Source organism: Citrus sinensis, chromosome 1, assembly GCF_022201045.2.
Source record: "Citrus sinensis cultivar Valencia sweet orange chromosome 1, DVS_A1.0, whole genome shotgun sequence".
NCBI classification, from domain to species: domain Eukaryota; kingdom Viridiplantae; phylum Streptophyta; class Magnoliopsida; order Sapindales; family Rutaceae; genus Citrus; species Citrus sinensis.
This window is the reverse complement of record NC_068556.1, coordinates 22,133,782-22,161,428: the sequence shown is the minus strand read 5'-3', so window position 1 is coordinate 22,161,428 and position 27,647 is coordinate 22,133,782. Positions and strand designations below refer to the sequence as shown.

The following is a 27,647-nucleotide window of genomic DNA, read 5'->3' as shown; positions in this document are numbered from 1 at the left end:
TAAGATTAAGAATGAACATTTCCAACATCATCCTTCCCCAAGTCAACAAGCATAGTATGCCCTGCACATTGCTTTTTATCATTCAAAATTTTCTTTTCAAATACTAGATTGTCATTAGCAGTCTTGCCCTTTCTAACAGTGCCAAGGGGTTGATTAATAATCTTTCTCTGCAAATAATGATAAAAGGTGAACATCTACAATCATCACAACAATACAAATAAAAATTCTGATAGCAGAAAATAATTAATGCATAGAGTGGGAAACAAATCATATATAGTCATTATGTATCCCTAAAATCAAAAGCAACAACAACAATCTTAAAAAATTTTCAAGATCCATTTGCTAATTTTTCACTGAGACTACCAATTTCAGCTAATAAAACTAGCATGCATTGAAAGAATTAATACCTTGGCTAGTTGCCAGCAAAACTCACTTGCGGTCGTGAATCATTCGTAGCCGATAATAGAGTTGGCTTCATCGTCATGGTCTTTAATTTATGGCCGAAGTACTTGATCAAAGCATTAGAGAGAAAATGAAATGGGTTTTACTTCGTTGCTTTGGATTTGTGGGGTAGAGAGACGAACACTTTTTATTTTGTTAATGTCTGTTGAATAAAAGCGTGATTCAATTTATTCTCCACTGGATATTAACAATGGTTAAATCATTTCCAAAGCCCAATGCGAAAATATTAAGTTAATTTGAATAGTTTTGTCATTAACATATTTAATTTACAATCTTGCCCTCACTACTCAACATATACTAAACAGAATACTAACGTCAGGGGAGGCTATTAAGAATACGCAGATACTTTCTATCTAAGTGAGAATAAGCCAAACCTCAAGGGAGGTTTCTGAAAATTACCCGGTTCGTCAAATCCTCCAACAACCCCGGAACAAGATATGAAATCATTCATTAAATAAAAATCCCCTTTTTTCCTGCGTGAATTTTGAAAATTGGAATGGGGGTTTGTTTTATCTAAAGCCAATTTAACTTTATCTTATGTGTGGCTGTTGGGCTCTCATGTGTACAATATAAATTATCGTGCCCTCACGGCTCTACAACACCACATCAATTTGCTGTGTGAATGAAACACAGTGTGAAATGCCCACCACACGCACACAGAAAGCAGCCCTGGACAAATCATCCTTTCATTTTTCATCTTGTGTCTGTTTCAACTTTCCCTCTTTCTGGGATCCATGGCTTTCTTTAACAACACGTGTAAATGAATTAAGTAAGAGATAGCGATATCCATTTGATGTCTTCAGTTGATAAACTCCAAAACAAAGTGGCCATTACTGAGTTGGAAAGAGCACCACATACATATATATCTCTTGCTTAGTGAGTTTTCACAATCCCACTACCACATGGCACAAAGAGCCTTTTCCTTCGTGCCATTGCTTTTCACTACTTCAGATTTTAAATAAGATTGCTTAAACTTTCTATTCCTTTCTCCCTACTCTTCATAAGACAAACACTTGTCCACAACTTATAATAAGATCAGTTAATATGTATATATACACAAACACATACATGCATACAATGAGCTTCAGCGATGCACTGCAAAGACCCCTCAGCGAAAATATGAGCAAATTTCAATACATATGGTGCTGATTTCTTACTCACTGGACACGATTTTATTCATTGTTTTCTACAAAAATCACACATGATAATAAGTCTGGGTAGTTTTTAGTCCCTGACAATAAATAGATATTGAACTATTGAAGTTATTACACATGGCCAGCACTACATATTCATCCAGGATTCAAAACTAATCGTCAAAAAGTAACAAAAGGTAGACAGCACACCTGGCCTGAGTACTATGTTCAAGGTTCAATTCCTAGGATAACAAAAGTTTTTATTGATCAAGATTTTGTAGCACATTGATCAATCTTCCAAAATTCAGCATCTTTAAGAGAAAATTTCAGGAAATATTGGATCAAGAAACAGCAGCAGCAGCAGCAGAAGAGCGCAACAGACACCCTTCAGCAAAAGCCTGACCACATCTAGACCAAAACATAAGCTACCGAGCTACCAATTTTTCGTTCATCAGATATGCTTTTATTGAATTCGACATGAAAATCACACTCAATAAAACGTCCGCATAGGTATTCAATTATTCATACATGATAAATAGAGTTTCAAGTCTTCATACAACGAGCACTACTATTATCTATCCAGTTACTTGACATACTTGGCAAACCACTCCAGCAAGTTTTGATGGGCTTCCTCTGCAGCCTTCACAGCAGATTCATCTTCTACATTATATCTCACTGTCCATCCATGAGCCACTTTAGGAAATATTTTCACAAAGCTATCAACCTGACAAGAACCAAATGGAAAAGTCATTCAAGCTGCATTCAACAAGGTAAAATAATGGCAGTAGTAGAATGATTGAAACTTGAATGCAAATCTGTTACAAATATACGGCTAAGAAAGACAAGGAAAATTAAGGATATGAAAAGCAATTTGATGGCTGCCCCATAGAGAGGTAAGGCAAAAAGCAATTTCATGTTGCTGAATGCTGACCCCAAGTATTTGGAATAAGGTTTTGGGATTAGTTTCAAATTAGACCACTGAAATGGTAATTGGTAATCCTATTCAATCAAAAATAATTTAGAGACACGGCATCATCACATGATCACTAACCCATTACTCAGTCAATATCCACGTGTTTTATGTCACCAACCAGAATAAATACCTGATGTCTGTCTCATTCATTCCAAACCTAAGATGAATTTTTATTCGCTATGTGTGGAAACAAAAACAGAAGAAGGCAAACCCAACAGACTGATATAACATTGCTTCGAAACTGAAGATGCCTGCTAGTAGTTAAATGGAAAAAAAGCAAAAGATCACAAACAGACAGATTAGAACAAAGCACTGGATTTCCATACCTCAGATATGGCATTTAAGGCCTCTTCAAATTCCTTCACGAGAGCTGGTGGAGACAAGCGATCAATTTCGGCTCCTAGAATTGAAAGGGGAACCTCAACCCCTGAAGGTAAAGCCGAACAATATGATTTTTTAATCCGAACTTGCAAACAATAAAGCTTAACAGAACAGTCCAACAAAAAGAGAAACAAACTTAAAGAATTTCTCTCAACCTGACAACCAAATGCAATGATCAAAACTGATGTAAGGACTTATATGTAAGAATAATGCATACATGTTCAACCATAAGCTATTTCTAACGGAAAACACATACTGAGATGCTGAAAATGCTATAAACAACAAGCATCAGAATATCTAAGAATTCATACCCTTGATATCATCTACAGTGACAAAAGAGGGATGTAACAGCACAGCAGCTTGGATGAACTCACGTTTTCCTAGTTGAACAACCACTTTAGCTGAGAAGAAAATAGAGTTGATATTAGTTAGTTGAAGCTACACAGTAGTGCTACAATATGTTAAAATATGTTGAGACTATGATAATGAAACTATAATAAACAATAGATGAATAAGGCAGAACATTTATCTTACCGCCCCAGCAGAAGCCCGCAGCCCCAATTGCAGTTATACCTTTACTCTTAAGAGCTTGAATAACTGGCTTTGCCTCTTCAAATCCCTTATCCTATTAGAAAAATAAATGGCTCAGTACTGATACTTTAACATGGCCCTCTGTAACAAGATAAAATAATTAAATACATTTGATCAAGTATCAGCAGGCTGGAACCAACCACACCATGATCTTTTATCCATTCTTGTAGAGGTTTCCCACCATCAGCTACATATGGATCCCCATGAAAGAAGTCAGGAACTGCCACGTAGAATCCAGCTGCTGCAACCTTGTCTGCAAGCTTCCTTTAATGAAGAAAGCATCTGATGTTAGCTCCTAGATGACCACAAGGTAACAATATAATAGCATACCAGCAGACAGATATACACATATTTATACACAAATACCAAATCACAGTACCATTGACCCATTGTTATTGTAAAAAATATCAATTAAATAAATCCTATATTAGCATCTTGAAATATGCTTAACTGGATTAATGACTCCAGAATCAACAAATTAATGGAAAGAAAAAACTATTGATTATGCTCAAATTCTCCCTCTTTTATAATTCCCTTTGGGATTTTCTATCAAAATTTCTCTTGCAGATTGGATTAGAGCCCCATCTAATCTCGCTGTAAAGCATTATCAAAATCTCATTAAGTAATTTGGGTAAGAAAGAGGTCAAATCACACTTCGATTAGAGTGTAACCTAATGGCATTGGTTTGGGCCACTACTAGAATGACATCTAGTGATCATTTATCCTATTAAATGCATTAAACAAATCAATTAGCTGTAAAAGAAAGAAATTGAGCAAGCCATACCTCAAGTTTGGAGCTTCATAACCTGCAAGATAAGGCGAAGACAAGTGAGAATTAGAAGCTCATAGAGAACAGAAATAAAGGTGAACAAAATAGGTAGAATTAATACGAAATCAAGTGGAGGACAAAGAGAACCGACAAACACCCTAATTAAGCATTCAAAATCTACACAAACACAAGCAACCGAGATGATAAATTGAAATGAAATTTAACCAGTGAAAAAAAAAATATAGCAAACACCATTAAAACACACAGACAGAGAGAACTAAAGCAAAAGAGTAAAACAAAAGCAACCCAGATGATATTTTGCTCAAATAAACGCAACACAGATCATAACTTGCAGTGAAAATATAAAAAGTGAATGGATATAATACTGAGATGGGTCAAGTACCATAAACGTCGGAAATGAGAAGAACGGCAAGCTTGGAATCAGGAGAGCCAGTGACATAAGCGTTGAGTCCACCAAGTTTCTCAACATGACCTGCTCCACTGTTTGGATTCAATGTCGGTGGATTTGCACAGCACTGAGGACCTGACATTTTTCTTCTGCTCAACCTTCCTTAGTAAGCACAGCTGTTTAGAAAACACTCTTTTCTGATATCGCCACTACTTTTATGATTTTATTTTTATCCAATGGAGAGACCATACAGGTAAAAGTTCTGTTAATGGGGGACCTATCACCTATGGTTGGTGAAAGTTTCAAGGCCGGATCACGCCGTGGCATTGGTGACTTTTGTCATTTCTGTGTAGCATCCGGCATTTATTTATTTTCCTGATTTTATTTGGAAAAGTACAACAAATTCGTATTTCTGGTTCGTATCATGCCACATGTACAGAGACTGGGAAAAATGTTTGTTTGGTCCATGCCTTTAAATAAGAATACAAGCAAACGAAAATGTGACGTATTACATACATAACATTAGAGTTGGGAAAATAAATTTGATGCGACCTAATTACAATACATGAATAAATAGATATGAATCGTTAAAGTTAACAAAATTTTTAAAAGGATTGGATTGGATCGATATTTTTTTTAATTAGATTAAAATTTAATATCTTCATTTATTTATCTAATTAGTGACATAATTATATTATCTATTTTAAATTAATTTATAAATTCTCGTCATTAAAATTTAAATATTGGATATAATTCTCTTTCTTCTTCTTCTTCTTCTTTTTCTTTTTTTCCAAAAAGAATGACGAACATATGCATAATTATGTTTCATTCACAAAATTCTATATAGATTTAGGAATTTAATAGTATAAATATATAAAATATTAATAGACATATATATTTTATAATATCAATGTCTAATATTATTTACATATATAATTAAAACTTCAATAATGTAAATGCATACTATTTTGATAGATATGTATATTTTATAACATTGATAAATTAAATATATAAATAAATATTTAATGTCAAATATTGTTAAATATATAACTCATTTATTAAGCATATTATTAGATAACTCATTTATTTTCCGTATTGGTTAGGATATCAATACTTTGATAAAATTATGAAATGAGTCGCGTTTAGATCAATTTAAATTTGACATGAACAAACACTACTTTATGACCTATTTTAACAACTCTACGTAACATTTTAAACTTTAAATTAAGAATAGTAACATAGGCCCGTTAATTAGCCCATCAATTTGGCTAAACAATTTTACGAGCAGTTATCTTTGATAGGTCACACGTGTTCGAGTTCCTACAACCGTTAATTCAGTATGGAATTATTTAGTTATCTTTCAAACAAAATTGATTAGCAGCACGGCTTCAGCAAAACAATGACCGCATCTAGGCCAGAACATAAGGTACCAATTTTTCAGTCATCAGATATGCTATTATGAAATTCTAAATGAACATCACACTCAATAAAGAGTCCAGATAGTTATTCAATCATTCACACATGATAAATAGACTTTCAAGTCTTCATCCGTCGAGCAGTATTATTTTATTCGTCCAGTTACTTGACATGCTTGGCTAACCATTCCAGCAAGTTCTGATGGGCTTCCTCTGCAGCCTTCACAGCAGATTCATCCTCTACATTGTATCTCACAGACCATCCATGAGCAACTTTAGGAAATATTTTTACAAAGCTATCAACCTGAGAAGAAGCAAATGGACAAGAATCTTTCAATGTGCTTTCAAGTTTCAAAAAGAGGTAAAATAACAGCAGATTCAATGTGCTTTCGAGTTTCAAAAGGGGATTGAAAACTTGGATGCGAACTTGTTACAAATATAAGGCCAAAAAGAACAAGCAGAATTAAGGACTTGAAGCAAAGAAATTTGATGAGCACCGGATATAGGGGTAAGGCAAAAAGCAATTTCATGTTGCTGACCCAAGTACATTTGGAATTAGGTATTGGGATGAGTTTCAAATTAAACCACTGAAATGGTAATTGGTAAAGCAAAAATAAACTTACTTAGAGACACGGCATCATCATGCAATCACTGACCAAGCAAACGCACAATGATGGCTAACTCAGCGAATATTTTCTAACCAGAACAATTGTGTGATGTCTCATCATTCAAAACCTTTTAAGATTAATTTTATTCAGCAATATGTAGAGACCAAAACAGAAGGAGGCAAACCCCAACAGAATTATATATCATTGCTTTGAAAATAAAGATGCCTGCTGGTAGTTAATTGGAATAAAAGCAAAAAGATCACAAAAAGACAAATTAGAACAAAGCACTGGATTTTCATACCTCAGATTTGGCAGTTAAGGCCTCTTCAAACTCTTTCACCAGAGCTGGTGGAGACACCGGATCAATTTCGGCTCCCAGTACCGAAACGGGAACCTCAACCCCTGAAAGTAAAGATGAACAGCATGATTTTTTGAACCAAACTTGTAACAATAAAGATTAAACAGAATAATCCAACAAAGAGAGGAACAAACTAAAGGAATTCCTCTCTACCCAACAGCCACTTGCAATCATCAGAACTGATGTAAGGACTTATATGTAGAACATTGCATTCATGTTCAAGAATAAGCTATCTCTTGCTGAAAAAACACATTGAGAAGCTGAGATTGCAATAAACATCAAACATTTGACAAAGCTGCATCTGAATATCTAAGAATTCATACCCTTAATATCATCTACAGTGACAAAAGAGGGATGTAACAGCACAGCAGCTTGGATGAACTCGCGCTTTGCAAGTTGAACCGCTACTTTAGCTGAGAAGAAAAGTGAGTTGATATTAGTCAAGTCATGGCTGTATGGTGGAAACTAAGGATTTTATATGCAACTTTTCTCTAGTTGTAGATGCACAATTGTGTTACAGCATGTTGATATATGAGAGACTATGATAATGAAACTATAATAAACAAGAGGTGAATAAGGCAAAACATTTATCTTACCACCCCAGCAGAAGCCCACAGCCCCAGTTGCAGTTATACCTTTGCACTTCAGAGCTTGAATAACTGGCTTTGCCTCTTCAAATCCCTTGTCCTATTAGAAAAGTAAATGGCTCAGCACTGAAACATTAACATGGCCCTCTATAACGAGATCAAATAATGAAATACATTTTGTCAAGTATCAGAAGTCTGGAACCAACCACTCCATGATCATTTATCCATTCTTGTAGGGATCTCCCACCATCTACATGTGGATCCCCATGAAAGAAGTCAGGAACTGCCACATAGAATCCAGCTGCTGCAACCTTGTCTGCAAGCTTCCTTTATTGTTGAAAGCATCTGATATTAGCTCCCAGTAGAACACAGGGTAGCAATATGATAGAGCAAGCTGGCAGATAAATATACACGTGCTTGTACAATGTTTATAAATAGAAACCAAATCACGGTACCACTGACCCATAGTTGTTTACATGGGTACACATAATTTTAAATTTTCGATTAGATACCTCCTGAATATGTTTACCGGTGATTGAGGCAAGTTCCAAAATGTACAAATTTTTCTTAACACGAAGAAGAGCATGAATAATAATAGCAAATACAAAAACACGTAGAAGCATAAATCAAGATAAGCTCACAAAACAAATCAATTAGCTGTAGAGCAAGCGAAAGAAATTAGAGCAAGTCATACCTCAAGTTTGGAGCTTCATAACCTGCAAGATAAGGCGAAGACAAGTAAGAATTAGAAGCTTATAGATGCAGAAAAATAAAGGTGAACAAAATAGGTGGAATCAATACGAAACTAAATGGAGGACAAAGAGAACCGACAAACGCCCCAATTAAGCAATCAAAAGATAAATAAAAACACGCAACCCTGATGATAAATTGAAGTGAAACAAAATTAACTAGTGAAAACAAGAAACGGAAAAAACAGTGAAACATACACACAGAAAACTGAAGCAAAAGACTAAAACAAAAGCAGCCCAGATGTAATTTGCCCAAATAAACCCAACCCGGATCATAATTTGCAGTGAAAATATAAGAAGTGAATAGACATGATACTGAGATGGGTCAGGTACCAAAAATGTCGGAAATGAGAAGAGCAGCAAGCTTGGAATCAGGAGAGCCAGTGACGTAAGTGTCGAGTCCACCAAGTTTCTCAACATGACCTGCTCCACTGTTTGGATTCAGTGTTGGTGGATTTGCACAGCACTGAGGACCTGACATTTTTCTCCTGCTTATGCTTAACCTTCCTTACACTACTGTTCAGAAAACGCTCTCTTCTTCTATCACAAACGTTTATGATTTTATCCAACGGAGAGACTTACGTTACGTTTATCTACTTATATAGAGTTCAGCATGTTTACTGCCAGTGCTCTCTTTCCCTCCCAATTGTTTATATTTTCAAAAAGAAACATGTGGGCTGCGGTTCGTGAGAGTTATAAATTATTATGCGGGATGCCCGCGTCCCTTTGTAGCTTCCTACAATTTTTTTTTTGGAAAGTAACAATTTCTTATTTTTCAAGGGCCACATGCCACTCCGTTTTATGTATAGGTTCGCTGATTCGGAAGAACAATGTTTGCTTTATCAAGCCGCCGGGTCATTGGCATGGCGTTGGTGCTGGCATTTATTTATTTTTGTTCCTTTTGATTTTACTTGGAAGGTAGCAATTTCGTACTTTTTCTTTGGTTCGCATCATGCCACTTCCTATATATAAATTCGGAATAATGTTTGGTACATGCCACTAGTCTCTGCATAAAATGAAAATAATAGAACGATCAACATTATAACATGTTTTTATTAAGGAATCATTGTAGTCAACCTTTGCTTGATTGTATATAATCTATTTTTGGTTGTAAATATTTTGTTCTTGGATAGTTACAATATTCTAGAAAGCTAGCAATAGGTGAATTATTTATTTCCCTTTCTATTATTTATTTTCTTTTCTATACAAACATGTAAACTGTATAAATTGTAATTATATTGTTCAATGAATACTCGTCAAGTTAGTTTTCCCAAATCTATATTATTCTCTAAAACCTTTCAATTTTTAACTTTCACATAAACCTGTTAATTTCTTAATTTGACCAATTAGTCTTCTGCAAATAGTTTTTTTTGACTCGCGTTCCAGTCCCTTATACCCGCTAATTCATGAGCCGTTAATAAATTATGGAATTTTATAAACGGCCATTAGTATTTATTTAGCCTTTTTTTTTTAAATTTATTGGTATTTATTTCTATTTTGAGCATAAATGTTATTATGTTAAGAACCAAACAAATTATTTACATCTACTAATAAAATCTTAAATTTTAAGCTTTTAAAAATAAAAATTAGAGAACTTATACCCTATTTAAAAAGTTCAATTGTCTAAAATATCCATTACTTATTTACACATTTATTTCATTATTTTCATATTATAATTTTTAAAAATTATCTATTAATATAATTTTTTAAATTTTAATAAAAACTGTCATTAACAAATAAACAACTAATTTTTCTGAATGAACACTTAATAAAAACTCTAAATTGAATAAAGTTTGTTTGAGAAGCTATATGCCTAAATTCGCCAAAATTATTCACACTTAAAGCAAAATTGATTAGAGTTTTAAGTAGCACTACAAATATTTTCGAAAGACATATTAAAACAAGTTAAACAAAATGAATTCTTAAAAATAGAATAAAATATTGTTTCTTTTTTCAATGAAGAAGGGGCATAAGCCCAGCGCCACAAAGAACCTTCAGCAAAAGCCTAGCCACATACGCTGCCAATTTTTCATTCATCATCTCATACATGTTTTATTCAATTTTAATTACATGAACATCAGGCACACTAAATGTTGACATAGTTGACGTTGTCGACCAAAAATACCCCTGCCTCAACACCTTATAGGCCAAAGACCTCGCGCCAAAGTGGTTTCTACATATCCCCTCGTGCATCTCTCTTAATACATAATCTGCTCTTCATCATTTAGACATCGTAGAAGAGGTAAAGTATATCTTCGTCGGTACAGCACCCCATCGATCAAGGTGTATTTGGCTGCTTGACACCTGAGTTTCCTTGCCTGTCTCTTATCTGCGGGCAAAGTTTTATCTTAGTAGACATCGTAGAAGAGGCAAAGTATATCTTCGTTGGTACAGCACCCCATCGATCAAGGTGTATTTGGCTGCTTGACACCTGAGTTTCCTTGCATGTCTCTTATTTGCGGGCAAAGTTTTATCTTAGATATATGAGGCTATTGGATCCATCCATGACCCTCCAGTATCTAAACACATCACTTTCGCTCCTTGCTTGATGCTTGGAAAATCTTTGACCTCCACAGGAACTGATCGCGGCATCTTCGCATCTGAAGCTGCCGCCATTATTGCCAGGATATCTGCTCGAAAATTTTCAGCCCTTGGTATCTGCTCGATTTCCACTGCTTTGAACTTGGTCATAATATGCTTAGAACATTTAAAATTATCTTTAATCATTTCATCCTTTGCTTGGAAGCTTTTGTTGAGGTGATTGGCAACTAGCTGGGAGTCTGTTCGAACCTTCACTTTTTTTGCTCGCAATGCTAGCACTAGCTTTAACCCTACAATGAAGGTTTTGTATTCCACCTAGTTGTTGGTGGCTTTAAATTCGAACCTTATCGCATAAAAAACCATCCACCATCACTATCCAGATTCTATTAATATCTTCTTTATCCACTCCATCATTGCTACCCAATTCCCAGTTTGCTTCAATACAGTCAACCACGAAATCTGCTAACACCTGAGCCTTAATTGATGTTCAGGGTTGATAGCTAATGTCGAACTCACGTAACTTCACCGACCACTTAACCAAAGGCCCAAAAACTTCAGGTTTATGCAGGACCTGCCTAAGTGGCTGATCAGTCATCACAATTATCGGATATGCCTGAAAGTAGGGCCTTAATTTCTAAGCAACCATTACCAGCGATAGTGCCCACTTCTCTATTCTTGGGTATTTGGTTTCTGCGTCGAGTAACGTTTTGCTAATGTAGTACACGTGGTGTTGAATCTCTGCCTTCATTCTTACCATGACCGTGCTCGTAGCCAACTTAGATACAACCAAATATAGGTACAATTTATCTCTTTCTCTTGGCGTCGATAATAGTGGAGCTTTAAGCAGGTACTGTTTCAAGTGCTAAAATTCCTCCTCACATTCCGTCGTCCATTCCCCCATTTCTCATCAATTTAAAGAGAACATGGCTTTGTCCATTGCACACGATATAAATTGGTTTAGAGCGGCCAATTTTCCTATGAGATTCTATATATCTTTGAGTGTGTAAGGGGACTTTATCTCTATGACTGCTCGGATCTTTTCAGGGTTAGCCTTAATTCCTCTGTGGCTTATAAACCCCAAGAAGTTCCTCGAAGATACCCCGAACACACATTTTTCTGGATTGAACTTCATTTTGTACTTCCTCAGTGGCTCGAAGGTCTCCTTCAAATGTATCATGTGTTTGACTGGATATTTGAACTTTATGATCATGTCGTTCATGTATACTTCCATTGTTTTCTCAATCAGTGGTTTGAATATCTTGTTGACCAATCTCTGATATGTTGCACCTGCATTCTTAAGGCAAAAAAACATCTCCTTATAGCTCGAAGGTCTTCTTTAAATGTATCGTGTGTTTGGTTGGATATTTGGACTTTGTGATCATGTCGTTCACGTATACCTCCATTGTTTTCTCAATCAGTGGTTTGAATATCTTGTTGACCAATCTCTGATATGTTGCACCTGCATTCTTAAGGCCAAAAAACAGCTCCTCGTCATGTTCAAACATTAATATTTGGTTGTAACTCAAGAACGCATCCATGAAGTTGAGTAGGCCATGATCTGTAGTTGAGTCAACTAATTGATCAATTTTAGGTAGCGGGAAACTATCCTTTGAGCACGCCTTGTTGAGATCTGTGAAATCCACACACATTTGTCATTGTTCATTTGACTTCTTCACTAGAACCACATTAGAAACCCACTCAGGATACTCGACCTCCCTTAAAAAACCGGCTCACAGAAGCTTCTCGACTTCGACCCAATCTTGGCGATTTTTCTTTGCTCCTCTTGCTTTATGCTCATTGTTTAAATTTATTCAACTAGTTCCTGTCTTCCATTCTTGGCATCTTATCGAGTATCCAATGAGGTAATTTGCATTGTTTATTTGGTTGCTGTTGCATAACAGCCCCGGGCGATTCTCTGGTCTCTATTTACGATTCCCACAATGTCATTCACTCAATATTTTGAGCTAAATAATGGTTTGATACTACTACCTTACTGATTCTAAAAAAAAGTTTGCCTAAGATTATTTGATACGAGTTATCCTTATCAACTACCATAAAATCCAACATCATGATTTTTTGGAATGGAGTAGAGTCTATTGTGACAAATAACTTGACCATACTAAGAGCGGTTAGTCTTCTTCCATCGAACCCTTTTAAAGATGTGCTGATGTTTTCTAGCCTTAAACCCGTAATTCCTATTTCATCCAAGGTCGATTTAAACATGACATCTATCGAGCTCCCGGAATCCACAAGTATCCGATCGAACTTTTTACTTGCCACAACAGTACTAATTTCCATAGCATCGTCATGCAGATACAACACCTATTCATCATCGTCATCAGTCCACATAATGGGCACTTACCTGGTCTTTGCTCACTTCGCATCTGGTAAATTGAATAAGATATCCTTGCTAGTCATTGCATACCTTGAGTAATTCTCCTTGGATCTATTTGAATCTCTAGCTAAAGTTGGTTCTCCAGCAATAACCCTAATTACTGGTTGTTCATGTCTTACATCCCTTACATTCTCCTTTGGTTTAAGCTGCAAATCTACTAATGAATATAATCCTTAGACAAAATTATCCAAATATCGATTTCTCACCAAATCCTCCACCTGATTTTTGAGGTCTTAACACTGGGCTGTTATATATCCATGAGTGTTATAGAACTCACGGAACATGTTCTTGTCTCGTTTTTTGGGTGCTTTTGCTATTGGGGTTAGGGAATATAATAAGTCGCGATCCTTGATCATGTGATATAGCTCTTCTAGAGGGACTTTCAAGGGAGTACATTGCTGATATGTCGGGCTTTGGTCAATTATCTATATAGTCTTGTCCCTAGGGAATTCTCTGTGTGTGTGGTTAGATGACCGAGTATCTGGTTTGTTGAAATTGTTTATGTTGTTGGTTGGGTTCTCTCAATTGATCGCGACCGGGAGAGCGAAGAGGTAGGATTCTATTGTGTTAGAATTGGCACAACCTCGCATGGGGTTGATACGGGAATGCCCGACTGCTCGCTTCTCCACTTGAAGATGATTTGTCGCTTCGGAGGGGGCTACTCGCTTTTTGAATCTTTTTTTTTCCTTTAACCCTTTAAACTGCTTGATTCTCAATCTTACCACTTTTTTTTCCTCAATCTCAATGTCTCTCTTCGCTTGCTCATATGCAGCGGAGTACGACTGTACTGCTGGATTTCTTAAATTGTACTAGAGACACCCTATCTTTACATATTCCGTAAGCCCTTTCAAAGCTTGTGGATGGTTAAAAGCTCCGAGATCTAGAACAACACGATAATACCTATTTAAGAACTTCGTGAGGGTCTTATTTTCTCCTTGTTTAATTCCCAACAATCTATTATATCATCTTCTGGAGCCCCTGCCTCGCAGAATTGCTTTGTAAACTCCCTACATATCTATTTGAAACTCCTTATACTCCCTCGAGGTAATTTTCGATATCATTCCCATGCACGTCCATCCAAAGTCAACAGAAACACTCTACACCTCTAGGCCTGTGTTAAGCCTTGCACCCTTGTCATATTATTAAAGTCTTAACATGAACTAAAGGATCACTCTGCCCTGAATATTTAAGGTTAGGGAACTGAAAATCCTACGGGATTACTGTGCTCATGATCTCCTCTACGAGAGACGACTCATTGTCTAGCATAATTCTCCAACTTGGTACCTTCCACCGCCCTTAGATCTTGTCTATCACCTAAGCTAATTGGCGCACCTCTCTCTCAAGTTTCATGGTGTGATAAGGGTTTGTACTGTGACCTGATCACATTCTCACTCAATAACATTCAGGCGCTGTCTTAATTCTCATTCTTGAGCATCCATTCCTCTCTTTAGGTTCAACTGGCCCTGATTTCCTACCGACTAACCTTCAATCTAAGTACTTCGCTCGCCTTAAGCCAGAGACACCGGGGTTTCCTGCATGAGATTTATCCATAACTCCCCACTGTCCTTCCCTTAACTCTTAAAGGACAATAGTGAGGGCTTCCATCTGCTTTTCTATTCATTTGATGCACTCATTCATCATTCTTTCCCTTTCCTTGTTCGCTATTTCTCGTGAAACAACATGTTCAAATTATCCCAGAATCAACCCCGTTGGCTTCGTTTCCTCATGAATTCATCTTTCCTGTCTTGTTGTTGGTTTATTTGGTTTGCAATAACTTTTGGCCGTTCCCCACAGGCGGCACCAAAATGTTGATGCTGAAATCTAGTCGAGCTAATAATAGCAACCAAGTTGCTTCATCAACATTTATTGCTCTAGTAGAATTTGAATTGCACTGATACATTCTTTTATTTGCGACAACAAAAAACTGTTACTGGGTAACATATTTTTTCCTGCCGAAAACCCTCCAATGCTCAAGTCAGCAACAAAGTTTTCTTGCTAGGAAAACAATAATCTCACACACTAATGATTTTTTACGTATTTTTTAGATTTCTCCATTTCCCAATTAGAAAAATCCCCCTTTTAGGCTCTTTCCCGGTTCTTACAGATAACTGCGGGCATCGCTTGTTTTTCAATGCACAGCTGTTACCAAATTGAATGCGCCACTTGAATTAAGAATTAATGTATCTATTCCTGTGTAGTTATGAGCTGCCGTTATAACGTTTGATATTTCCTTTGAACATTATAGCGGGACGTGCTTAAACATTACAGACATTACAGACGAACTTTCAAGTGGAGTTCTACAATCTGAGAATTATTCTACAATCTGAGAATTAAACCATGACCATAGAATCGAACAACCTGATTTTAGTCTCCTCGCAAGCTGCTGGTCCCCCTTGCTTGTGCGATCAGATGACTTTCTCTTGGTTGTTTCACATCACCCTTTTGCCCTCGATATTAGGTGGCTATATTTTTATACCCCAAACATGGATCGAAATATATATATGCATTAGATTAGAATAAAATGTCTTGACCTATTTACCCAATTAGTGACACAATTATATTTTTTATTTTTAAATCAATTTATAGATTCTCATCATCAAAATTTAAATATTGGTTGTAATTCTCCTTTCTTCTTCTTCTTCTTCTTCTTTTCCAAAAGAAAGATGAACATATACATAATAATGTTTCGTTCATAAAATTCTATATAGATTTAGAATTTTAATAGTGTAAATATGTAAAATATTGATAGACATATATATTTTATAATATCGATGTATAATATTATTTACATTTATAATTAAAACTTCAATAATGTAAACGTATACTATTTTGATAGACATGTATATTTTCTAACATTGATAAATTATATATATAAGTAAATATTTAATGCAAATCTTGTTAAATATATAAATATTAAGTGGGTTATTGGAAAACTCATTTATTTTCTGTGTTGGTTAGGATCTCAAAAGTTTGACATAATTATTAAATGAGTCACGTTTAAATCAACCTTAATTTAATATGAACAAATACGACATGATGATCAATTTTATCAACTCTACATAACATTCTAAACTTTTAATTAAGTATAGTAACTTTAACATAGGCCAGTTAATTAGCCCATCAATTTGGCTAAACAATTTTACGGGCAGTTATCTTTGATGGGTCACACGTGTTCAAGTTCCGACAACCGTTAACTCAGAATGGAATTATTTGGTTATATTTCAAACAAAATTGATTAGCAGCAAGGCTTCAGCAGAAGACTGACCACATCCAGGCCGAAACATAAGGTACCAATTTTTCTGTCCTCAGATATGCTATTATGAAATTCTAAATGAACATCACGCTCAATAAAGAGTCCAGATAGTTATTCAATCATTCACACATGATAAATAGACTTTCAAGTCTTCATGCGTCGAGCTGTACTATTTTATTTTTCCAGTTACTTGACATACTTGGTTAACCATTCCAGCAAGTTTTGATGCGCTTCCTCTGCAGCCTTCACAGCAAATTCATCCTCTGCATTGTATCTCACAGACCATCCATGAGCAACTTTAGGAAATATTTTCACAAAGCTATCAACCTGAGAAGACGCAAATGGACAAGAATCTTTCAATGGGCTTTCAAGTTTCAAAAAGAGGAAAAATAACATCAGGAATATATTGATTGAAACTTGCGAACTTGTTACAAATATAAGGCCAAAAAGGACAAGCAGAATTAAGGACCTGAAGCAAAGAAATCTGATGCCTGCCGTACATAGAGGTAAGACAAAAAGCAATTTCGTGCTGCTGACCCAAGTACATTTGGAATTAAGTTTTGGGATGAGTTTCAAGTTAAACCGCTGAATGGTAAACGGTAATCTTATTCAGTCAAAAAAAAAAATTAGAGACACGGCATCATCATGCACTCACTGACCCAGCAAACGCACAATGTAGCTAACTCAGCCAACATTTTCCAACCAGAACAAATGTGTGATGTCTCATTCATTCAAAACCTTTTAAGATTAATTTTATTCAGCAATGTGTGGAAACAAAAACATGAGAAGGCAAACCCCAAAAGAATTATATAACATTGCTTTGAAAATAAAGATGCCTGCTGGTAGTTAATTGGAATAAAAGCAAAAGATCACAAAAAGACACAAATTAGAACAAAGCACAGGATTTTCACACCTCAGATTTGGCAGTTAAGGCCTCTTCAAACTCCTTCACCAGAGCTGGCGGAGAAAACTGATCAATTTCTGCTCCCAATACTGAAATGGGAACCTCAACCCCTGAAAGTAAAGATGAACAGCATGATTTTTTTGAGCCACACTCGTAACAATAAAGATTAAACAGAATAATCCAACATAGAGAGGAACAAACTAAAGGAATTACTCTCTTCCCAACAACCACTTGCAATCATCAGAACTGATGTAAGGACTTATATGTAAAACATTGCATTCATGTTCAAGAATAAGCTATCTCTTGCTGAAAAAACACACTGAGAAGCTGAGATTGCAATAAACAACAAACATTTGACAAAGCTGCATCTGAATATCTAAGAATTCATACCCTTGATATCATCTACAGTGACAAAAGAGGGATGTAACAGCACAGCAGCTTGGATGAACTCGCGCTTTGCTAGTTGAACCGCTACCTTAGCTGAGAAGAAAAGTGAATTGATATTAGTCAAGTCATGGCTGCATGATGAAAACTAAGGATTTTATATTCAACTTTTTTCTAATTGTAGATATACATTTGCGTTACATTATGTTGATATACGAGGGACTATGATAATGAAACTATAATAAACAATAGGTGAATAAGGCAAAACATCTATCTTACCACCCCAGCAGAAGCCCACAGCCCCAGTTGCAGTTATACCTCTGCACTTCAGAGCTTGAATAACTGGCTTTGCCTCTTCAAATCCCTTGTCCTATTAGAAAAGTAAATGGCTCAGCACTGAAACATTAACATGGCCCTCTATAACAACATTAAATAATGAAATACATTTTGTCAAGTATCAGAAGTCTGGAACCAACCACTCCATGATCTTTTATCCATTCCTGCAGGGGTCTCCCGCCATCTACATTTGGATCCCCATGAAAGAAGTCAGGAACTGCCACATAGAATCCAGCTGCTGCAACCTTGTCTGCAAGCTTCCTTTATTGTAGAAAGCATCTGATATTAGCTCCCAGTCGAACACAGGGTAGCAATATGATAGAGCAAACTGGCAGATAAATGAACACATGCTTGTACAATGTTTATAAATAGATACCAAATCACGGTACCATTGACCCAGAGTTGTTTTCATGGGTGTACATAATTTTAAATTTTCAATTAGATACCCCCTGAATATGTTTACCAGTGATTGAGGCAGGTTCCAAAATGTACAAATTTTTCTTAACCCGAAGAAGAGCATGAATAATAATAGCAAAGACAAAGACACGTAGAATCATAAATTAAGATAAGCTCACAAAACAAATCAATTAGCTGTGGATGCAAGAGAAAGAAATTAGAGCAAGTCATACCTCAAGTTTGGAGCTTCATAACCTGCAAGATAAGGCGAAGACAAGTAAGAATTAGAAGGCGAAGACAAGAAAGAATTAGAAGCTTATAGAGGCAGAAGAATAAAGGTGAACAAAATAGGTAGAGTCAATACGAAATGAAATGGAGGACAAAGAGAACCGACAAACACCCTGATTAACCAATCAAAAGATGCATAAACACAAGCAACCCGGATGATAAATTGAAGTGAGAGAAACAAAATTACCTAGTGAAAACAAGAAATGGAAAAAACAGTGAAACATACACACAGAAAACTAAAGCAAAAGACTAAAACAAAAGCAGCCCAGATGTAATTTGCCCAAATAAACACAACCCAGATCATAATTTGCAGTGAAAATATAAGAAGTGAATGGACATGATACTGAGATGGGTCAGGTACCGAAAACGTCGGAGATGAGAAGAGCAGCAACCTTGGAGTCAGGAGAGCCAGTGACGTAAGTGTTGAGTCCACCAAGTTTCTCAACATGACCTGCTCCACTGTTTGGATTCAGTGTTGGTGGATTTGCACAGCACTGAGGACCTGACATTTTTCTCCTGCTTATGCTTAACCTTCCTTACACTACTGTTCAGAAAACGCTCTCTTCTTCTATCACAAACGTTTATGATTTTATCCAACGGAGAGACTTACGTCTTGTATATCTATTTATATAGAGTTTCAGCATGTTCACTGCCGGGACTCTATTTCCCTCTCAATTGTTTATACTTTCAAAAAGAAACATGTGGGTTATGGTTCATGAGAGTTATAAATTATTATGCGGGAAGCCTGCGTCACGCCGTTGCATTTTTCTATTTAGCTTCCGACATTTTTTAATTTGGAGAGTAACAATTTCTTATTTTTCTTGGGCCACACGCCACTCCGTTTTATGTATAGGTTCGTTGATTCGGAAGAACAATGTTTGCTTGGTCCATGCCACGAATCTTTTGCATCAAGTAATTATTTATTTATTGGTGATTGGCATTTATTTATTTATTTTGCTTTTGATTTTACTTGGAAGGTAACAATTTCGTGCTTTTTCTTTGGTTCTTATCATGCCACTTCATATATAAAAGTTCGGAATAATGTTTGGTCCATGCCACTAATCTCTGCATAAAATTTAAATAATAGAACGATCAATATTATAACATTTTTTAACTTTGACAGAAATCTGTTAATTTCTTAATTTGACCAATTGGTTTTGCAAATAATTTTATTTGACTAGCGTTCCAGATCCTTATACCCACTATTCATAAGCCGTTAATAAATTACGGAATTTTATAAGTTTAAATATTTATTTAGTATGACTTATAAAATGGCCATTAGTATTTATTTACCCTTAATTTTTTTCAAAAAGATTTATGAGTATTTATTTCTATTTTCAGAATAAATATTATTGTGTTAAGAACTAAATAAATTATTTTACATCAACTAATAAAAGTTCAAAGAGGTTTAAAAAAAAATTAGACATCTTATAGCTTGTTTAAAAAGTTCAATTGTCTAAAATATCTATTATTTATTTACACTTTTATTTCATTGTTTTCATATTATCATTTTTAAAATTATCTATTAATATAATTTTATAAATTTTAATAAAAACTCTCTTTAATAAGTAATAAAAAAACTAATTTTTTTTTTTGACTGAAAACCTAATAAAAACTCTAAATGAATAAACTATATTCGAGAAGCCTTATGCCTAAATTCATCAAAATTATTCACACTTAAAACAAAATTGATTAGAGTTAAGCAGCACTGCATATATTTTCAAGAAATATATTAAGACAAGTTAAATAAAATGAATTTTCAAATAATAATTTTTTTTTTTTTAATGAAGAAGGGGCGCAAGCCCAGCGCCACAAAGAACCTTCAGCAAAAGCCTGACCACATGCGGTGGTAATTTTTCATTCATCATATCACGTATATTTTTATTCGATTTTATTTGCAAGAACATCAAACACGCTAAATGTTGACATAGTGATTCAATCATTCATCAGATACAATAAACTATCAACTAGAGTTCCAAGGTTCACAGACACGAAGCAGCACAATAATCCATTCCATGCGGTTCCTCAGTTGACATACTTGGCAAACCATTCCAGCATATTTTGATGAGCTTCCTCTGCACACTTCACAGCGGATTTGTCTTCTACATTGTATCTCACCGTCCATCCGTGAGAAACTTTTGGAAATATTTTCACATACCCATCAACCTGGTAACAAGTATTACAAGTAAAATAGTCATCGAAACTGCTTTTAACCATAGATCCAGATTAACTTTGAAGCAGAAATGAAACTTCAATGCGAACCTGTTAAGTGTCGTTACGAATGCACAGAACAGAACAGGTCCAGATAAATTAAACTTTACTGATATATTGCTTTTATTGGAATGGAAGATGAGCTCTAGAAATTGATGGAATAACAGAAAAAATGGTCGCATTGTACATGTTATTAAAAAGCACTGAATTTATGTATATACGTATATATACCTCAGATTTAGCAGTTAAGACCTCTTCAAATTGCTTCAAGAGAGCTGGGGGAGAAATCTGATCAAACTCAGCTCCCAGTACTGCAGTGGGAACCTCAACCGCTGAAAGCAATACCAACCAATATGGTTTGTTACACCAAATAAAACAATGAATAGTCCAACAAAAGATTAAGAAACAAACTAAAACACTTTCCCATCCGCATGCAATAATCAGAACTTTTATAAAGACTTGTATGTAAACTATGTGTACACTCAACAATAACCATTTCTCGCCTATGAACACACACTGAAAGGGGGAAAATCTATGAATCCGTACTCTTGATATCATCTACAGTTACGAAAGAGGGATGTAACAGCACAGCAGCTTGGATGAACTCCCGCTTCGCTAGTTGAACCCCTACTTTAGCTGAGAATAAAAGTTAGTTAATAGCCGTCAGTTCAATGATCAATGATGAAAATCAAGGATTTATACCTTCAAAGTCTATCTAGTTGAAATATGAGAGACTTGATAATGAAACCATCATGAAAAAAATACACGAGCAAGGGAAAACATGTATCTTACCACCCCAGCAGAAGCCTGCAGCACCAATTGCAGTTATACCTTTGCTCTTAATAGCCTGAATAACTGGCTTTGCGTCTTCAAAAGCCTTATCCTATAAGAAAAATAAATGGCTAGCCCAGTCACTGAAAAGTTTAACACGAGGGACCAACCACAACATAACAATGAACGGCACATGTAGATTCAATACATCATATCAGAACAGTGTATACAGTGATGTAGTTCAGAATTAGGACATTAATAACAATAGACCGATTGGGTAGCTAGATCCAATCCACTCACCGATCAAGACAGCTCAAATATGAAAATATATAACAGCCCTAAGAGTGATGAAATCAATGAAATCAAAACGGCCCCATGCAACAAAATTAAATGGTCAAATAAGTTTTGTAGAGTATCACAAGTACAGAACCAACCGTTCCATGATCTTTAATCCAATCTTGTAGTGTTCTTCCAGCATTAGGCACATAAGGATCTCCGTGAAGGAAGTCAGGAACTGCCACATAGAATCCGGCTGCAGCAATCTTGTCCGCAAGCTTCCTTAAATTTAAAGCATCTGATGTTAGCTCCCAAAAAAGCACAGGGTAACAGTATAATAGCAAATCAGCAAATAATCACATATATCTTATATACGTAGATGCCAAATCACAACACTGCTAGCCCCAAGTCATTGTCAAAACCATCAGTAAATCCTCTATTAGCATCTTCAAATATGCTTCACTGGATTAATAATTTCAGAATCATTACACTGACTAGACAAATAAATTTTCTTTCACGATTGAGTTAAGGTCCAAACTGCATGAATTTTTCTCAATCCATTACAGGTGTTAGCACAAAAGGAAATTAATAGGAAAAAAAAAAAACAGAATCATATATCAAACAGAATTTTTAAAAACGCATCAATAAGTTGTTATAGCAAGCCATACCTCAAGTTTGGAGCTTCATATCCTGCAGGACGAGGCAAAAGAAAAGTAAAAAAAATAAAAATAGTAGTAAACAGAAAAAAAAAGTTGAACAACATGGGTGTATGATCAATAGGAAATCAAACACGTGATGTGCAATCTACATCTACTTAATCCTTAAGGTATCAATAAAATTTTAATAAAAAGACAAACACAGAAAAAATGGGGAAAAATTAAAAACACAACCCAGGTAGATGATAAATTGAAGTGAAAAAAACAAAATAAAGAGCTGAAGATTACCCATTAACCATTTCAATACCACAAAGCAAACCCACATAAAAAACAATCACAAAACTCAAGCAAAATACTCAAACAAGAGCAACCCAAACGATAATATATTGCTCGAACAGAAACAACCCAGATTATACTTTGATGTTAAAAAAGAAAAAAACGAGGAGATGTAATGAGATGGGTTAAGTACCGTAAACGTCGGAGACAAGAAGAACAGCAAGTTTTGAGTGAGGGGAGCCATTGACATAGGTGTTAAGTCCACCAAGGTTCTCAACGTGGCCTACTCCAGTGGTTGGGTTCAATGTTGGTGGATTCGCACAACACTGAGGACCTGACATCTCGTTTGTTCTGTTTAACCTTAAACTCCTGTCTGCAAAATTTTATATTATATATATAGACATGTCTTAAGTTGGGATTCGCTAGAGGGACCTAGAAATATATCAACTTCTAGTGAGTTATCTCCAGAACAATTACTAGAGGTATTACGAATAATCTGGTGCAATGAGTCATCTGGTGCAATAAAGATCAGAAAAGTACTTCGCATCTCATAAAAAGTAAGAAAAGTACTTCGCATCATCTTGGCGTCAGCTTGTCCATGTGGGGGCTTCATTTCACTTTTCACGTTTCACATCAAATGAAAAAATGCATACGAAATGTAGGTGACAAATAGGAGGACTTGTGGATGAGAATCATTATAAGGCTCATGGGCATACATTACTCAGAATATTTGGAGGGTAATCGTTCACCAACCTTTGATAGGTAGCTCCTGTATTTTTCAAGCTAAATGGCATCACTCTGTAGTAAAACAAATCCACGTTAGTTATAAATGTAGTACTTTCCTTATTCTGCTCGTCCATGAGTATCTGGTTGTATCCTGAAAAAGGCATCCATGAAGCTAAGTAGGCTGTGACCCGTCGTTGAGTCAACCAACTGGTCTATTTTAGGTAGAGGGAAACTATCCTTTGGGCACGCCTTGTTAAGGTCTGTAAAATCCACACACATTCTGCATTTTCCATTGGCCTTCTTCACCAACACTACATTGGAGATCCGTTCCGGGTATTTAGCATTCTTTATGAATCCTGCTCTCAACAGCTTTTCCACCTCCGTGTTTATGGCCTCATACCTTTCCTGGTTAAAGCACCTCTTTTTCTGCCTTACCGGCCTTGCCCCTTTCCTGATTGCCAACTTGTGGCAAGCTACCCCACGATCAATTCACGGCATGTCTTCATGCGACCAGACAAATATATCTACATGGGATTGTAGACATTTTACCAGCTCGACTCTTATTACCTCGCCCAATCCTGACCCAATCTTTATCACTCTGCTCGGGTCACTCCTGCTCACCAGAACCTCTTCCAATTTCTCAGCTGGCTCCTGGCGACCCTTTTTAAGATCTCCTCGGTTATCCAGAGTGGTAAGTTGTAGTGTTTCCTTTGCGGCGGTAGCGTAACAACTCATCGCCATTCTCTGGTCACCTTTTACTACGCCTAAGACTCCGTTCACTTTATACTTCAATGCCAGATAGTGCGTGGATATGACACATTGGCTTATTCTCATGAAAGGTCGTCCCAGTATCATTTGGTAGGGGCTTCTTTCTTTGACCACGACAAAATCCAGCATCATTATTCTTTCAAATGGCTTCGACCCTACAATAATTGGGAGCTCGATGATCCCCATAGGGGTTAACCGTCCTCCTCCAAATCCCTTCAATAATGTAATTGTCCGCTCCAATTTCAGGTCCAAAATTTTCATATTATCTAGGGTCGACTTAAACAATATGTCAACCGAGCTGCCCGTGTCCACCAGTATTCGCCGTAACTCTTTACCAGCCACCATCGCCTTAATCACCAGTGCATCTTTATAAGGATATAAAACACCCTCTTCGTCGTCATCTGTCCACATAATGGGAACTTGCCTCACTTTCGCCCTCTTGGCTGTTGGCAAATTGAAAAGCACCTCTTTGCTGGTCATGGCATATCTCCCGTAATTCTTTCGTGCCCTGTTCGAATCCCTGGCCAATGTCGGCCCTCCTGCTATCACCCGGATGACTGGCTGCTCACGCTCCATATTTCTCTCATCTCCGTTCCTTTGAGTATATTGTGACTCGAGGATAGGGAACGCCCCATCTACATATTCATCCAGGTATCGGTTTCTCACCAAATCCTCCACCTGAGTCTTCAGATCGCGACACTGACTGATATTGTAGCCATGAGTGTCGTGAAATTTACAGAATATGCTTTTATCACGTCTATGAGCGGGTTTTGTTACGGGGGTAGGAGGGTATAGTAGGTCTCGTTCCTCGATTCTCTCATACAACTCCTCCATAGAGACTTTCAATGGGGTGTATTGTCTATACGCCAAGCTCTGGTCAATCAGTTGAATTGCTCGGCTATCGTGGATATCATCCCGAGCTGGTATTGTAGGTAGCTGACTTGGCCGCCCAGCTCTGGAGTTAATTGTATGTAGTGCCCTGGGAGCGTTGTGATAAGGATGGGCATCCAACTGCCGGAATTCTCGTTGCCGCTCCGGGAATGGGGGGCGCGGAGGCTGAGCTCGGCTATGTTGGAACTGTTGTGGTCTCTGAGTCACGGGATAAGGGCGAGACCGAGCTGATATTCCACCCATCATTGAGGATTCCCCAGCTCGCTTTCCCGACCCGCTCCCACTCGGGGTTCTCTTTTCCTTTCTTCTCAGCTCCTCTAGCTGCTCACTCTTTATCCTCGCCGACTTTTCCTCTTCAATTTTTATATCTCTCCTCGCCTGCTCATAACCCGCTGAATAATTCTGTACTATGGGACTTCTTAAGTTATACTACAATCGGCCTATCCTCACGCCCTCTTTTAACCCCCTCAACGCCTGCAGGTGATTAAAAGCTCCCAAATCAAGCACAGCCTGGTGGTATCGTTTTACTAAATCCCGAAGGGATTCGTGTTCCTCCTGCTTCATCTCTATCAGTTCCATCATATCGTCCTCTGGGGCTACTGCTCCTCGGAACTGCTCAGCCAACTCTTGGCATATCTGCTCGTATCCTTTTATACTTCCTCGTGGCAGCTTGTGGTACTATTCCTGGGCTCGTGCCTCTAGTGTCAATGGGAACACCCTGCACCTCTGAGCTGGTGTTAGCCCCTGCACACCCGTCATGTCGTTGAAACGTTCAATATGCACCAGCGGGTCACTTCTCCCGGAGTATTTGAGGTCGGGGAAGCGGAAATCTCTTGGGATTACAGTAACCATGATCTCGGCTGATAACGGAGATTCTTCATCTAGCATTATCCTCCAACTCGGGGGTTTTCTCTTGCTCTGAATCTCATCCATCACCTGCGCCAACCTGCGCACCTCACCCTCCAATTCTACAGCACGGTCAGGATCGAGCGCAGCTATCTGATCTCGCTCTTGCTCGGCATTCTGCAGCCGCTGTCTGAGCTCTCCTTCATCAATATTAGCTCCTCGGTCATCAATTTTCAGTACTCATTCGGAGCGAGGTTGGTCTCTCCCTTCATCTCGCGCTCTCCTGGGATCCGGCCAGTATTTCTATGGGGATGCACCCCATAGGGTTGGTCTACCGGTGGAGGGATTTTCTCGATTCTACGCCTCCGGAGGCTGGGTTCTGCCACAACTTCATCTCTCCCCATGGTGGTTTCACAGTCCCTTCTCCGCTTATCCCTCAGCTCATGCAATATGGCCGTGAGAGTCTCCATTTGCTTCTCCATCCGTTCCATTCGATCTTGCATCACCCTATCTCTAGCTTCATTTGCTATTTCTCGGAGAGTGATTGTTTCACCAGTTTCATTGTCGCCCCTTAGGGCATCCTTCCTTGATATATTCATAACCGATCGTTCACTACTTCTCCGATGACTACTAACTTGGTGGTAGCTTTTTATCCAGCTCCCCACAGACGGCGCCAAAATGTTGATGTTGAAATCTGCTCGCCTTTTGCCCGACCAGATCTTTCCACCAACGCTTATGTGGTCAGGAGAGAAGACGTCATTTTCTTCTTGTTCCAACAATTACCTAAGTCACTGGGTTGGAATCACCCTTCATTCTCTTACTAAGCCTGCGTTCAAAAAAATGGATCAGAAACGCAAGTGGTTTTACCGGTGTAAACCCTCCGATGCCTAAGTCAGCACAAGGTATTTACGAGAAAACGGTGCAATTTAGATTCTGTAATTGCTTATAATTTGCTCAAAGTTTGTATAGAAAATAGTCTGGTTTCAATTTGGCAGAGTTTTCCCTTCTTTCAATTTTTTATGTCCCCTTCTTTCATTGGTTTTTCCCTTTCTTATAGCCGTTGTCCCACGTTTCTGTACACTTCTCATACTCCCCCTTTATCGGGTAATGACTGCCCCTTATGGGTCTCCAACCACTGGATTGTGGGTAAACGTGGGATACCATGTCCCTCTCAACGGTTCGGGGCGTAGCGAAACTGTGGCGACTTCGTGAGATCGTGTGCCCTTTCTTTGGTGATGAGTATCTGGTCGGTATGTGTTCCTAGTCAGTATATTTCTCAGGTTGGTATACGTCT

At 37.2% G+C, this 27,647-nt stretch overlaps 4 protein-coding genes across 5 annotated transcripts; all 4 read right to left on the bottom strand.

Annotated features, from left to right (window-relative positions):
• Positions 1 to 2,035: 2,035 nt before the first annotated feature.
• On the bottom strand, positions 2,036 to 5,027 carry LOC102612919 (endo-1,3;1,4-beta-D-glucanase-like). Its single transcript, XM_006489186.4, has 7 exons — positions 4,713 to 5,027; positions 4,325 to 4,346; positions 3,681 to 3,804; positions 3,484 to 3,574; positions 3,261 to 3,350; positions 2,895 to 2,995; positions 2,036 to 2,319 (listed from the first exon to the last, which is right to left on the bottom strand). Exons 1-7 carry the CDS (start codon positions 4,858 to 4,860, stop codon positions 2,179 to 2,181), a joined length of 717 nt encoding a protein of 238 aa, XP_006489249.1. The 5' UTR covers positions 4,861 to 5,027; the 3' UTR covers positions 2,036 to 2,178.
• A 1,046-nt stretch (positions 5,028 to 6,073) lies between these two features.
• Positions 6,074 to 9,026, bottom strand: LOC107178406 (endo-1,3;1,4-beta-D-glucanase-like). The gene is made up of 7 exons (XM_015533572.3): positions 8,769 to 9,026; positions 8,381 to 8,402; positions 7,893 to 8,013; positions 7,696 to 7,786; positions 7,423 to 7,512; positions 7,043 to 7,143; positions 6,074 to 6,437 (listed from the first exon to the last, which is right to left on the bottom strand). Exons 1-7 carry the CDS (start codon positions 8,914 to 8,916, stop codon positions 6,297 to 6,299), a joined length of 714 nt encoding a protein of 237 aa, XP_015389058.2. The 5' UTR covers positions 8,917 to 9,026; the 3' UTR covers positions 6,074 to 6,296.
• Positions 9,027 to 16,489: 7,463 nt separating this feature from the next.
• LOC127900445 (endo-1,3;1,4-beta-D-glucanase-like) lies at positions 16,490 to 19,700 on the bottom strand. Of its 2 annotated transcripts, XM_052435553.1 has the most exons (8): positions 19,294 to 19,700; positions 18,878 to 18,899; positions 18,389 to 18,509; positions 18,192 to 18,282; positions 17,919 to 18,008; positions 17,538 to 17,638; positions 17,094 to 17,209; positions 16,490 to 16,951 (listed from the first exon to the last, which is right to left on the bottom strand). In XM_052435553.1, the coding sequence occupies exons 1-8, from the start codon at positions 19,439 to 19,441 to the stop codon at positions 16,936 to 16,938; spliced, it is 705 nt and encodes a 234-aa protein (XP_052291513.1). In that variant the 5' UTR covers positions 19,442 to 19,700; the 3' UTR covers positions 16,490 to 16,935. The 2 variants fall into 2 exon arrangements, with proteins under 2 accessions (XP_052291513.1, XP_052291511.1); XM_052435551.1 differs by lacking the exon at positions 17,094 to 17,209 and having other exon boundaries at positions 16,504 to 16,951; positions 19,294 to 19,695.
• A 1,059-nt stretch (positions 19,701 to 20,759) lies between these two features.
• On the bottom strand, positions 20,760 to 23,611 carry LOC102612413 (endo-1,3;1,4-beta-D-glucanase-like). Its single transcript, XM_006489184.4, has 7 exons — positions 23,316 to 23,611; positions 22,859 to 22,880; positions 22,349 to 22,472; positions 21,936 to 22,026; positions 21,690 to 21,779; positions 21,375 to 21,475; positions 20,760 to 21,098 (listed from the first exon to the last, which is right to left on the bottom strand). Exons 1-7 carry the CDS (start codon positions 23,461 to 23,463, stop codon positions 20,958 to 20,960), a joined length of 717 nt encoding a protein of 238 aa, XP_006489247.1. The 5' UTR covers positions 23,464 to 23,611; the 3' UTR covers positions 20,760 to 20,957.
• Between the last annotated feature and the right edge of the window lie 4,036 nt (positions 23,612 to 27,647).